Source organism: Miniopterus schreibersii, assembly GCF_964146895.1.
Source record: "Miniopterus schreibersii genome assembly, chromosome: 17".
NCBI lineage: Eukaryota > Metazoa > Chordata > Mammalia > Chiroptera > Miniopteridae > Miniopterus > Miniopterus schreibersii.
In genome coordinates, this window is record NC_138117.1 from 41,784,522 (window position 1) to 41,798,944 (window position 14,423).

The following is a 14,423-nucleotide window of genomic DNA, read 5'->3' on the forward strand; positions in this document are numbered from 1 at the left end:
GAGCCCTGGGAGCAGGAGCTTCTGTCCCCGTGGAGTTGGGGCACATCACCCACCAGCACGTGGACACATTCACCACCTGGAAGCTCTCTGGAGCCTGTGGTTCGGGGTGTTTGTGGAAGGTTCTCACGTAGGTAGGATGGATCCTGAACTCAATCCATTGAGGATGGTGGGGCTGAAGGTTCCCAGCCTCCAATCACCCTGGGTCCTTCTGGTGACCAGTCCCATCCTAATGCCCCCAGGAGCCCACCCAGAGTCTCCTCATGAGAACAAAGACACTCCTTTTACTAGGAAATGCCAAGGATGGAGGAGCTCCCTGTCAGGACCCAGGGCAGGGACAAATATCTATTTTTTACTGTCACACTTTGCCTCCCTCAGCAAACGCCCTGGGCAAGCCCTGCTCCCTAATTCCCGCCCCTAGGACTCCCTTAAACTTCAGTGTCCAGGCCCCCACAGCAGGTGTCTGGTCATCCTCCCAGGAAGGGTGGGCGCTGGCAGGCTGGGAAGCAGGAATGAACTCGGGGTGCAGGGCACGCAGGCCAGCTCACTCACCCCTGGGCTGGGGACTCACTCTTCCCCAGGTTCCCCTGAGGTTTCAGGGCCAGTGTCCCTGTGGCAGCCGCCCCTCATGGCTCCCTCACTGCCCCAGGGGAACCCCACTTCCCAGACTGGCTGTTTGTGCTCAGTCCTGCCGCGGGGTTTGCTGTGAGACCCTCTGAGACCCCTCCTGGGCCAGCCTCTGCTGGGAAGCCAGGTGTGGCCAAGGCCCGTGCCTCCCTCCTGCCCTGGATGAAGGCGAAGGTGGCCTGCGAGGGCGGAGCTCTGTGCGAAGCAAGCCTGGAGGTGGGGGCTGACGGGCGGAGGGAAGGGCCACCACAGGTCCCTCTCCAGCAGCACAGCCTGGCCTGTGAGGCCTGGGCATGGGCCGCAGAGCCCCAGAGGGACTGTGAACATTGTCACAAGGGCAAAGAGAAAGCAAGAAAGAGGCTGAGGGCCGGAGCCACTCTGGGAGCTGAGGACTGAGGTTGGGGCTGGACTCTGTTCCAAGAGGGGCTTGTGAGCCAGGCCCAAGGAGCACACTCATGGAAGGGGGCTGTGGGGTCATAGGGACAGCCAGACACAGGCCCAGCCCTGTTGGCCACCAGCCGTATGTGTCCTGGGGCTTTCAGTTCGGAGCCCTGTGTGCTGAACCCTCACCTGAGCTGGGAATGGCCCCTGTTCCTGGGACAAGCAGAGGCATGGAGGCAGGTGGAGCAGCAGGAAGCCAGGTGGGCCCTTTATTGGAGGACTTGTCACATACACACTGACGCAGACACACAGGCTGTGGCCCCTGGAGCCCAGCCTGGAAACAGCCCAGTGTCTGGAATGGGGGCCCCTCTTGGTGTCAACCAGGGTGCCCTCTCTCCTGCCTGGGCTGCCTAGGGGACTCGGAGAAGAGCCGGCCCTCACGGGATTCTGAGGGCCCAGGGGGTCTCCCCAGGCCCACCTGGGTGGTGCCTTTCTTCCCGCTGGCTGGGCTGTGATCCCAGGGTCACAGGGACAGGTGCAGGGACCCCGCCCAGGCTGGTGGGCACTGCCCTCTGGGTAGTTCAGCATCCGCCCTAGCGCCAGGCTCCAGCAGAGGGGCCCAGTGGGCAGTGTGGGGAGGGGTGAGGCCGCTGTTTCCGCACGCGGCACAGTCCAGAAAGGGCGCTGCGGAAGGGAGGGGTGGAGGGGGAGAGGGAGGGGCAGGGGTGGAGAAGGGACGGGAGCTACAGCAAAGGCTCTGCCCCCTGCCCAGGTGAGGGCCAAGCTGGCCTCTCCCTGCAGAAACAGGGACCCAGACTGAGGCTCAAAGCTGCGCCTCCAGGGCGCGCACATGCACGCTGGGCAGGCAGAACCAGGAGGGTGGCAGCTCCTTGCTCCTGCTGTCCTCGTGGAACTGGATGTGCAGGAGGAAGTCGCCCGTGTAGAGGAAGAGGAGGGCCCCGAGGCAGGCCGACTGGCCCGAAGGCTGCACCTGCACGGCAGGAGGGAGAGGTGTCAGCTAGAGCAGTGTGGGCCCCAAAACCACCAGGAGACCCCAAACCTGCCCGGACATGGGGGCCTCGCCTGTGTGCTGCCCCAGGCAAGTCACTGCGCCTGTCTGAGCCTTGGCTTCTGTCTCTGGGAGGCGCTAATAGCACTTCCCTCCATAGGTCCTTCGGGGTTCAGGTGGTACAGGGACGGTTGGGCTGCAGGCCCCATTTCACGGTGGGTGCAGCCTGAGGACCGTGCTGCGTGCAGCTGGGAGGTGGGGTCAAGTGGGCTGTGACTTCATCAGTCCCTCTGGGCCCCTGCAGTGACCGCTAGGCATGGAGGAGGTGGCTGCGTGGGGCAGGGCGACAGTGAGAGCAGGATCTCAGCTGTCCCCAGCCCCTCCACTCGCCTGTCTCCTGAACACCCTCGGCGGAGTCTCGCCACCCTGGTCTCACCCCTAGGACTCAGGATGCAGAGAAGGCAGCTAAGTCCTTAGGGGGAGTCAGACAGATGAGGGTCAGCACAGAGGGCTGGGGGACAGTGGGGCATGACCAGGGCAACATGGAGTTCCCCGACCACCACGCACCGCATCCAGGTAGAAGGTACTGGAGCCCACGAAGGAGATGGCGCTGTGCAGGTCATAGTTGTGCACGCCATTCTGGTGGTCCTGGAAGGGGACCACGGTGAGGGCGAAGGGCCCCACGCTGTGTGGGCTCCGGTTTGTCAGCCGCACCTCCAGGCGTATGGGGTCGCCCACCCGGCAGGCTGCCGCCTCGCAGTCACACGGCTGTCCATCCACCAGCACATCTGCAAAGGACACAGGACACAAGACTGTCAGGGACACCACCTAGGTGTCCTTCCTCTCTTGTCTGTTTGTTCATTCATTCGTTCATTCATTCACTTATCCCCTCACCCCTCCATCCACCAAGGCTGCGCCGCTCTGTGCCAGGCTGGGTGCTGGGGCACAGACGCAGGGTCCAGTGCCTGCTCTCTTGATGTGCAGGCTGGCGGGGACAGGCATGGGGGCCAGAGCTCTGGGAGGGTCTGTGCCACACTGGAGAGGCTGAGAGGACCCCTCGGTTGTTTGGGCGTCCAGGAGGGGCTCCAAGATACTTTGCCTGGAAGGGCTGAGCTCCGGCCACAGTCCCCCAAGATGAAGAGTGGTGGGCATATGGCTGGGCTTCTGCCACACACACTTCTACTGACAGTGACAGTGTGTGTGTGGGGGGGGGGGGGGGGTATGTGCAGGTCAATGACCCTCCTCCAAGTTCACCTCCAAATTCACTTTTCCAGGAAAGCCTTGGGACATCAAGCCTCCCCCCCCCCCATATTTTGTTTCTTTAAAATCATAAGCTTTTACAGCACATTGTAAAAGCTTTAGAAAGTTTACAAAAGTAAAAATAATTTTTTAAAAATCCCATATAGCCCCAGCCCCACCCCCACTGCCACTCTCAGCATCACAGGGACTTTCTCCTTGTGTCTCTGCACCCTCATTGATTAACTGGCCATGGTGGCGAGCTGCAGTTAGCATGTCCCGCATGTTGACAGCTCTGAGAATGTTTTCAAAGGCTGCAGAAGATCCTATGCAAGGAACAAGCCAAAATGTATCCCCCCCAACCACATCTAGGTTGTATCCTCATTTGCACAGTGAGTTTGCCTGAATTCGGAGCTGCATGCCTAGGATACAGTCCTGGAAATGGAATTATTGGGACAAATGTAAAAACGCATCTAAGAGTGGCTGCTCCCAGGGTAGATGGCCCTCCAGGAAGGCTCCATGGCCTGCATCTTGCAGCACCCCACCTCCCCCAGGTGCAGACCCCACCCAGTACTCCACCTCCCAGCACACAGCTCACCAAACCTGCTCCCACCCCATCACAGGTGGTGGGCGAGTGGGGAGAGGCTGTGGAGGTCACTGGACAGCACTCACTCAGTCAACATTCATCACCACGCCCCCTCACCCCTGCTACCATCCACAGCCAAAGCGATGAGAAGTTCAGAAATGCACAAGTCCCAATACTGAGAAAGTTCACAATCGGGCAAGAGAAGGTGAGGTAAGCCAAGTGTTCAACCAAGCAAGACCACATTGATAGAGCAAGGTGTGTATGATGGGGTGCTTCCTCTGGGGCCCAAAGGAGATGGCCTCCACTCAGTGCAGGCCTGGGTGCCATCAGGGTGAGCTTACTGGAGAGGACACCATTCTCTTTATCAACATATGTTTTTAAGGCTACGATTTGCCCTCAAAAACCTGTTTTTGCTGCATCCTACACTTTGGGGTGTGCAGGGACACCAGAGCTAAGTCTGAGCAGTCTTGGGTAAACTTGGGGGTACTGGGTCCCCAACCATGGATCTGTCCACAGTGCACATAAAGTACTTTCAAGGGTGCCTGGCACCCAGTAGGTGTGCAGAATGACTGGCTCTTCTTTCTCCTGGCTGCTCTGTTCTGCTGAGCACAGGAGATGGGATCAGAGGGACCTCAGCTTGACCACTGTAGCTGTGTGATCAGAGGCAAGTCACCGTAGCTCCCAAGCAATGCTAACAGTTATAAGGAGATATAACCGCTGTGCAACATGGCCCTATGGGACACAGTGTGCAAGAGGTGTGAGTTCTGGTTCTAGAGGGTCCCCCTTACCCCCGGGCATCAACCCTGTCCCCCTAACTGAGCAAACAGCAGACATCTGAGGGGCTTGTATGTTGAGCCCCAGCTCTGGCAGGACAATGGCTTCCAGGGGTAAGGATGGTGCCCACCGGTCCTCAGTCCCTGTCCCCACTCAGGCCAGGCCTAGTCATGTATGCTGAACAGTGAACCGGACCAGGCATAGGCTGAACCTCTTGAAACCAAGGGGGCACGTGGCGAGAGCTGGTGTAGGGAGCCTCGGTTGCTGGTCCATCAAGAGAAAGATCTGATTACGTGCAGATCAGTTTGGGGGCTGGATCGCTACATCTCTGCTCTTCTTGTTGCAGAAAACTGTGTGGGGCTCGCTAGGGCAGCTAAGGACTGGCCTGTGGCTACGCTGCACAGCCCTCCCAGCCCCTCCCTGCTCCCAGGCAATGGGGAGGGGGAGATGAGGCTGTGAACACAGCTCCTGGTGGGAACCTTCTCTCTAGAGGCCCCGGGGAGGACTCGTGGACCCAAGGTCAGGCCAGGGCTGCAGGGGTAGTGGACAGGGCCAGCCCCAGGCTGAGTAGAAGGCTGGGCTGGGGTCTTGGCCTTACCCTTACCCTTCATCATGGGGGAGGCCCTTTGCCAACCTGAGTCTCCTTACGTCATCTGAAAAACCAGGGTAATGACCCTGGCTTCACAGGTTCAGGGTGGGGGAACCAGCGAGGGGACAGAGGCCCCAGGCAAGCCTTCCCTGCCAATGGTCTGGGGTGAGTGCTGCCTCTGGGCCTCCAGGTCACTGGCTCTCACAGCGGTGACTGCTTATTTCTCTGCCTCCCCGGGAGAAAGAGGTGACTCTCCAGAGGGACAGGACCCAACTGTCCTGCTCCCTGCTGTGTCCCTGGTCGCAGGTGGCCAACTGTCCAGTTTGCTTGGGATCCCGCCCCAGGGACCCTCAGTGCTGGCACTCTGGGACAGGTGGTCCTGCTGTCCTGGCGCCTGGCACCCACTGGAACCGCCCACCAAGTTCATGGACGTCTGCCCTCCTCCCTCCCTGGCTGGGCAGCCCCTGCAGCTCCAGCACCTGGAACTGGCACACTTTACGAGTATGAGGCATCTCCTGAACTGAAGAAGACGCCATGGCCACCTCTGCTGGGACCTATGGGTGCTGTTTGACACGTGGTGAGATGAAGGTAATAATAATGTGATGGTGATGATGCTATGCTCAGGTGGGGGCCTGGAACCCAGGAGCACCAATGCCCAGTGCGCCCCTTGCTGGAATTCATTTGCTCCTGTGACTCTGGACCAGGCAGCTGCATCCCAGCCTGGGAGAAGGGCCCCCTGTGGGCGTGGAAGCCCCGCTGAGCAAGAGAGAAGCCTGGGCAGCTCCTCACAGGACCTACGCAGAAGCCGGGAAGGAATCACTAACAAGTTCTCAGAGGCAAGCTGTTTGGGGCAGCTTCTAAATTGCCTGGAAGAAAGAACCACATGTGGAACTGTGGGCCCCCCAGAAGCACAGCTCCAGTTCCTGTTCATGTCCCGGAAGGTCACTGCCAGCCCTTCCACCCTCAGGCGGGGAGGTGAACGCCTTGTCTGCTCTCTCACAGCGAGGTGGGCACCAGGACAGGGCCTGCAAGTGGTGGGGATTAGTACTTCTCTGTGTCCAAGCAGACTGCCAGCTGGCCCCCAGGGAGAGGGTGGGGACACCAGGCCATGAGTGTCCCGTGCAGCAGGCACATCCCTTCCTGGAATGTCCTCACAATCACCCAGGCACCTTCTCATGGTGTGCAGGGTGGGGCCCAGTGGAACCCCATGCAAGCCCTGAGTCTGATGTCCCAGTTGTGTGGGGTCTACTTTCTCTCCATGGCCTGGAGGGTGGGCCCGTCACCTCTGTTTCCTGGTGGTGGTGGTGACTTCCCTCCTCGTCCTCTCCAGGCGGGTGGGATTCTGGTCCTTTTGCATTTGAGTCATTTCTCCTTGACACGCCACCACTTGCCCTCCCTGAGCCTCACCTTTGGGTGGGAGGGCAGCGGGACTCACCTGGAAGGGCTCTGTATTAGAAATGGTTAAGCAGAGTGGGGGGCGCAGAGCAGCCTCAGCAGGGACCTCATCTCTACACCTTTACCCTGCCTCCTGGTTCCACCCTGGGGAGTGGAGAATGTGGGGGACGTTGCATTTATACAGCTTCTCCAGGGCCCCTCCTCACCAGGCAGGCGGCCTGTGAATGCTGGTGGGGAAATGGGTGCTGGGTGCCAGAGAGGACAGACACAGTGGGACCAGTCCTTTCAGCATCTCTGGGCCATGTGGGCATCCCAGCCACTCTCCAGGAGGGCTGCAGGCTCCACAGGGGCCCAGCAGCCACTGCAGGACCTGGACTGTCCCAGCCTCAGGGAACAGGTGTGTGGGGGGAAGGACTTCGGGCTGGAATCCCACCTCCTGAGCCCAGGCAGGGCAGTGCAGGAGGTGGCCCACTTGTCCTCCATTTCAGCTGCTCCTGAGCCAATACCAGCTCTGTGAGGGCCAAACCTTGTCCCAGAAGAGCTTCCAGATCCCCCGGTCTGCTTTACCAACGTGTGGGGGTGCAGACAGAATAACCCTCAAAGGGGCTCATGCCCTAATGCCTGGACCCTGTGGAATGTGTCCCCTCACGCATAGGAGGAACTCCGCAGGTTGGACTGAGGAGCTGGAGGTGGAAGATGCCCCTGGAATATCGGGTGGGCCCGTCGTAATCACAGAGGCCCTTGTGAGGGCAGCGGGGACAAGAGTCAGACAGGCCTGTGAGCCCAGAGGCAGCGGGAGGCTTTGAAGAGGGAGGGCAGGGCGAGGAGTGCAGCCCCCAGAGCTGAGGAGGTGGAAACGGGGTCCCCCAGCCTAGACACCGTTCAGACTGAAAAAGCCCGTCACTTTTCCATACCCTTTCATTTTCCCATGGCCCGCAACGCCTAACCTGAAGCTCTCTTGTTTACCCATCTGTTTAACTATTAACTACCTGCGTGTCTCCTCCCCAGGAAGCTCCGGGAGAACTGGCACTTGCCCCGTGTCCCCAACATCCCGGCCAGGCAGACTCTAGCTGTAGTTCATATTTATTGAGTGGACGAATGAATGAGTGAGTGAATGAGTGAATGGGTGGGCTCTGGGGTGGGCTTGAATCGACCATGCCCTGTCCCCTTTGGGACCATCGCCCGTCTGTAGCTTGAGGGTTTAGAGGATTAGGACCAATCTACCCTTCCCTGGCTCCGGGTCCGAGCACAGAACGAGCTTCCATGAGGAGAGTATTTTCGCAGGAGAATCTCACGTAAGAAACTCCTGGGCGCAGATTAGTCTCTTCCCCCAAAGCGTTAAATCGGCCCTGGTCCATCTTCTGCCTCCTGCCCCCAGCCCTGACTCTCCTTCACTTTCAATACCAGCCAGAGTCACGGACTTAATTTTGTCTGGCCCAGAATTCCTCCTGAAACCACTGCCACGTTTATGCTAGAGCACGGCAGCCACAGAAACATGGGCTATAAATAGAAGCTGAGAGGAGGGAAGGGCCTGCAGGGGCCACTCTGGGGAGGAAGGAAGCCTCCGGTGCCAGCCTGCCTTTGGTCCAAGGGCGGCCACCGTGGGGAGGGGGCTCCTGGGGTGAGGGAGCTCAGAGAAGGGCGGCAAAGTTGGGCTGGCCCAGGGCTAGAGAAGCCCTTTTTCCCAGACAGGCTCCTGGAGGGCACTTGCAGGGCAAGGTTGCTCCCTGCCCGGCTGCTTTTCTTGTGCTCTCTTCATTCACAAGCAGAAGCTGCCCCTTCTCTTAGGCACAGCCCTCAGTATCTGCCCATCCGGCCACATACACTTCACTCGGAGGCTTCCATGACAGGACGAGCTCAGAGGGTAGAGGGCAGGGTGCAAAGGCCCATCCTGACTCAGCCCCCACGCCCAGACCCCCGCCCCCAGCAAGCTCAGGCACACCCCACTTGCCACTGTTATGACTCTGTGGGTGCCCAGAGGGCTCGGTTTCTTCTGCACCTGCTGGATCCAGGCCTCGTTCTCAGGGCCACACAGGTACCGCTCACCCAGTCCCGCCAGGCTGGCACCCGCGGCCCCACTTCACAGGTGAGCAAGTCCAGATGTGGAGACGGGGGCAGCTGGGCAGTGCCACCTCCCAGGTAGAGCCTGCACCGCACGGCTCCCTGAGCGGGTGAAGGAAACACCTGAAGTGTCAGCAGTCCCCAGGGTCGTGTGCAAATCACTGTTCCGTGAAAAAGAGCAATGACCCCTTCATTTCTCGCTCAGCTGACTTATCCGACAATCTGTTCATTTGCCCCTAGCACACGGCAGGCGCCTGAGGCCAGGCAGAGAAGGTGTACTGTCCCCCAGAGCTCAAGTTCCCAGTGAGGACACCCTCCCCACCTCACCTCTCAACACCCCTTTCCCAGCCTTAAGAAACGGGGGATGGCTAAGTAAACTTTAGGGGCAAATATCTAATTTTGGATAAAAATTTTAAAGGCTTAAGAGCAATGCAGGAGGGATTAATGAGGTGATGACCTAGGAGCAGCCAAAGTGAGCTCTGTAGACCAAGCGGCTTCGCTAAAGCACATTTAAATTTTAAATCTCTCAAGGCGCACACATTTTTCTAGTCCACATAAATCTTGGGTGAGCCTAAATCTTAGAGTCAAATTTGACTCCAGCAAGGCCTGGCCTGGGAATTAATCAAGGAGTTCTGTCACTCCTTAGAAGAAGCCAGAGAAGTTCAAGTGGAGACTCGAGATGTGAGGTGAGGTGAGGGCTAAGGCCGGCCTGGCTGTGAGTCTAGCTTCGCCTTCCTCAACGACAGCTGGCCAGCTGGCCTCTGGGGAGGCACACGCAGATCTAGCACAAAACCCCGGAATTTCCAATTATCCAGTAAAAGGTAGCAAACTTGCTCTAATGCCAAGGTAGCAAGTTGCTAGGTGCTCCCTGGCAACTTTTCCCTCTTTACCAATGAAAGTCAAGTAACTGACCTTTTTGCTTTGGCTGTTAGGGAGCTTAGAGCCAAAAGTATAGCAGCCTAGAGTCTTCAGTGACCATATTCTAGTCCCCCACCCCCAACACTTACACACACACCCAATATACACACATAGCCTCTCCCGCACACCCATCCGCCAAGTCTTGACCAACTGCCAAATACGGTTTCTCTTAGTCCAGGTGTTTCAAATTTTATCTGGCTACTTTACTATATATTAAGAGTTTTAAAAAGAGGTTAGAAAAATGGACAGTGCCCAGGAGGTGGGGGTAACAGTGTTCTGAGCAAGGGTCTTAAGGCACAGAGGTAGTGCCATCCTGGGGAGGTGGGCTCCTCCCACCTTTTGAGCCTCTAGCAATGCTCAGAAGGGGGTCTTTCTGTTGGGTGAGCTGGCTCAGAGAAACAGCTGGGACAGAGAGTGACAGGCAGGGAGAGGGCTGGCTCTGACCTAGAACCAGAGTGCTGCCTGCAGAGAGCTCAGCTCAGCTCCCCAGGCTCCCAGGGTCACGGGGCCAGAACACAGGCTCTTTCTGCCCCCTCGGCAATTGTCAGGGTGCGCACTATGTCAGGTCAGAGCTCTGCTCTGAATCTGCCAGATGCATGCGCTTGTGACAAGTATCGAGGCAGCTAATCGGCCCATAAACCAGAATGCCTCGTCCTCAGCGTCCAGGGTGGGAGACCGTTCAAGCCCAGATGTGTAATTACCCTCAAGTCGGGAACAGCTCCTGAGGAGCAGTTTGGCTCTCTTGGGTAAATAATTTACCGTTACAACTTTTCATTAAAGATGAAAGGGAATTAAATTAAAATTAAGGGGAGCTGGAAAGGAGACTATGCCGCCTGGAGTCCTCCTATGAGGGCTCTCTGGCTTCCCCAGCATGTCCACCTCAAGCTGGCCCTGGCATGGGGCATCCAGGGATGGGGGGCCTATGGAGCGGAGCCCAAGGGCAGTGAAGGGTGAGCTCACAGAGCGGCCCCAGCAGGTCTCCAGGCTGCATCTCGGCATGGCCCGTGGCTGCCCATAGACCATGGTGAAATGCTGCCTTTGACGGTGGGAAGAAAACACACATCGCCACCACCACATCCTGCCCATGTGAGCGCCCCACCTCCAGGAGCCAGATTCTCGGGCCTCCCTGGTGCCTGCGGGGGGCCAGGTGAGCCCCTTCAGAAGCCAGAGCTCCTGCTTCCTTGCCTGAAAATGGGATGAGGCAGCGTCCAGCCAGAGGACTGGTGCGTGGGGAGGGGTTGTGTCTGGGAGAGGGCTGGGGTCTGAGCCTGGGCAGAGAAAATGCCCACGATCATGGGGTCACTACAGGGGCCACAGACAGTGACTCAGAGCACAGCTGACAAGGCTGTTTCAGTTCAGAGACTAAGTTTGGGGCAAAGCTGGCATTTGAACCCAGGTTCCTGGGCACCAGAGGTGGCGCACACCACCTCACCTGAGGGCTCTAGGCTGCTGGCAGCATTCACTGCCATTTGCACCCACTGTGCCCCAGTGCTGGGCTCCTCTTGTCTTCTCCCTGGCATGTACCCCCAGCTCTGCAGCTCTGTGTCTCAAGGCCCTGCTCACACGCCCCCTCCACCAGGGGGCCTTCCCTGATCTCCCCTCAGGGAACACCAGAACTTTGGAAGGTTCTGGTGGCAGAGGCTGGCTGGGTGTTCACCAAACTGTTCCCCTTTCTCATGGCACACAGCCAGACTGCAGCTTCCCAGGCAGTGAGGTGTGAATTGAACTGAGTCCTTGCTGGTTGAGAGCAGGGGGGAAATGAGACCCCCAAATCTGGCCCACAAACACATCCCTCCCACAACCCCCATCTACTGACAGAACTAAATGAACTGAGGAGTAGAGGAGGAAGGAACCATGAGATGGGTGGGGTCATGAGGTGGGTGGGGTCACAGGATGGGCAGGGCATCCCTGACATTTGGGGGCCCTTTTTACAGCACTTAGCTGAGACATTTAAGGCCTCCAGCGCTCATCTGACCAAACTGTCTCCTTCAGAAGGGAACACTGGAGCCTGGCAGGGAGCTGACACACCCAGAGCCACATTGTGAATTAGTGTTGGCGTGGGCACGGACACCCAGGTCCTCTTTCCTTCTCAGTAGAAAGAGAACTGCTTTTTGCACAGGGAACATCTTGCTTGCTGGAGACAATGCCTCTATTAAGTCCTCTGCTTAAACCATCTCTTTTTGGACAAGCACTTCAGACAACTGAAGATAAACCAGAAAAAAAGCAGGAAGGAAAAATGGAAAATATTCCTGCTGGCTGGTAGCATTATGCAAAGACATGCTTCTGAGAGCAGCAGAGAATTTAAAATGACTTGTCTGTCCCCAAGCAATGTCTACCTTTTCAATCTCTCATTTTTCATCTTAAGCCTTTCTGGATAAAGCAAAGATTCCTGCCACGCAGGCAGGACCCTCCACTGCTACAGCTGCTCTGCATCTAACCGTCCTCACCACACAGTGTCATCCAGCCTCAGACTTTCTTACCTGCAGGTCAGGTCACAGGTGGGGGAGAGAGCACAAGGAGGGTCCCAGCAGGAGTGGGAAGAGGCTGTGTGGTTGGTTTCATGCCACTGGACCTTTGCACAGGCTGTGTATTGCCTCTGCCTGGGAGCCTGCCTGTCTGCCTGTCCAGCTGAGCCTCACCTCCCTGGGAAGCCTCCCCAGTGCCTTGGTCTCTGAACTCCGCACTCTGAACTTCCCTGAAGGGGGTGGGGGGAGTTTGCCTCCACCAAGAGAGTCCTGAGGGCCAGGACTTGAGCACCCTTTCCTCTACTCCCAGTGCCCAGCAGGTCCAATACATGGAGGCCTCTGCCAGGATTTGCAGACCTTTCACTGGCTGCAGTGGGGCCAGGCCTAGAAGCCAGGTCTCTGGACTGCTGGCTCTGTCCAGCAGGGGAGGCAGCCAAGGGGAAGAAGGGTTTGCAGAAAGAAGACAAAATGATGTAGTTGGAGAAACGATGCCCTCGATTGCTCCTCCAGAGTACTCCAGACCAAGTTGAAGGCTGTCTGCCTTTCCTCTGTGCTCTCTCTATACCCGTAACCTGTGACACCCAACACCCTTCCCACCATATGTCACGTCATAGTCACATGCAATGGCCCTCATACTGTCCCTCTTGGTGACTCCTATTGGTCTTCTCAAAACTCAGCTTGAATAGCACCTCCTCCAGGAAGGCTTCCTGAACCACACCAGCCCTGCACAATCCCGTCATATGATGTACCGCTCCACACCAGAATTTTCTGTTGACAGGCTGTCTCCCAGATAGAGGTGCACTCATTGTGGGTAGGGGCTCAGGGTTCATTCACTGAACTGACAATGAACCTTAGGTAAATCCCTTAACCTCTCTGAGCCTCTGCTTCCCCGTCTGTTACATGAGAGGACTGGGCCAGATGATTTCAAAACAGGCTTACTATTTCATGATGCTCATGCCGAGGCTCAGCTCCACTAAGTCTACATTCAGACCCCTTTTTCTATTGAGCCAAGGCAGCGTGTTGGCTCATGTGGCGTGCGGAATGCTCTGGCCCCTCTGGACACAGCCCAGGGCCTGACACTGCCTGGGGCTCGGTCCACATTGATTGTGTCAGACAGATTCTAAGTGGTGACCGAGAAGCTTCCTGTAGAGCCACAATGTCCCAGAGCATACACAGGTCAGGAAGGACATGGGCCACAAAAGGACCTTCCAAGTCGCCCATGTGCCAAACCAAAGAAGTGGGCTGCTGGACAGACAGCATGGGAGTGAGCCTGCCACCTGCACTTAATGGGAGTAGCGTCATGGCCATGAGAAAGGGCACCCCTTGGAGCCACCCAGAGTGCACTGCCCTGGTAAGAGTTCGTCACTGGCCTTTTGGAAGAGGAAGAGTCTCAGGAGGCTGCGGGAAAGGTTCCCTCTGCCCCAGGATAAGACAGGTAACACAGGGATGAGACAGCTGTGAGTTGGTGAGGTGACCAGCAGCCAGAATGATACAGAATGCATCTTTGGGGGGGGCCCAGAGACCACGGATGCTCAGGAGCCAAGCCTGGTGCCTGACACTGACCCCAACCTTGGCTCTTAGGTCAACCTGCCCTTCCAGAACCCAGGTCACCTGTAAGTGTCCCTGCTCCAGGTATCTGGGCCATGCCCTGGCCTTCCTCATCTCTCTGACTCTGCACACTGCCCACCTGCTTTCAACACCAGCTTATAACCACTGGCATCAGGGGAAGACTCCCCCACTTTGCTTACTGAAGTTGTTGGCCTTGGCTTTGTGGTGCCCCCAGTTAGGGTGACCCCATGGCTCCTTCTAACCTACCTAATGATCTGATCTCCTGTACCCCAACCTAGAAACAAGGATCAGATACTTTGTTTCTGCCTTCACAAACTCAACAAACACTATTAGACTGCAGGTCACCCATTCAACCACTCATCCAACCACCCATCCATCCACCACCCACTCATCTATCCACCACCCACCACCCATCACCCACTCATCCACCCAACCACCCACCCACCTATCCATCCACCCATCCATCATCCATCCACCCACTCACCCATCCATCCACCCACCCATCCATCCACCCACCCACCCTTCCATCCATCCACCTACCCACCCATCCATCCATCCACCCATCCATCATCCATCCATCCACCCACCCATCCATCCATCATCTATCCATCATCCATCCATCTACCAATTCATCTACCACCCACTCATCCATCCACCCACCCTTCCATCCATCCATCCATCATCCATCCACCCACTCACCCTTCCATCCATCCACCCACCCATCCATCCACCCATCCATCATCCATCCAACCACCAATTCATCCACCACCCACTCATCCATCCATCCACCACCCACCCATCCATCCACCTATCCAC

General features: G+C 57.4%; 1 protein-coding gene across 4 annotated transcripts in view; it reads right to left on the reverse strand.

Annotated features, from left to right (window-relative positions):
* Positions 1 to 1,248: 1,248 nt before the first annotated feature.
* The window catches only part of TRAPPC9 (trafficking protein particle complex subunit 9), a 300,485-nt gene continuing 287,310 nt past the window's right edge, over positions 1,249 to 14,423 (reverse strand). For all 4 annotated transcript variants that reach the window (XM_081117295.1, XM_081117296.1, XM_081117294.1 and 1 more), the window contains 2 exons: positions 2,582 to 2,802; positions 1,249 to 1,996 (listed from right to left, as the gene is read on the reverse strand). In XM_081117295.1, the coding sequence (XP_080973421.1) occupies positions 1,829 to 1,996; positions 2,582 to 2,802 (389 nt within the window). In that variant the 3' untranslated portion in view covers positions 1,249 to 1,828. The remainder of the gene's footprint in view (positions 1,997 to 2,581; positions 2,803 to 14,423) is intronic.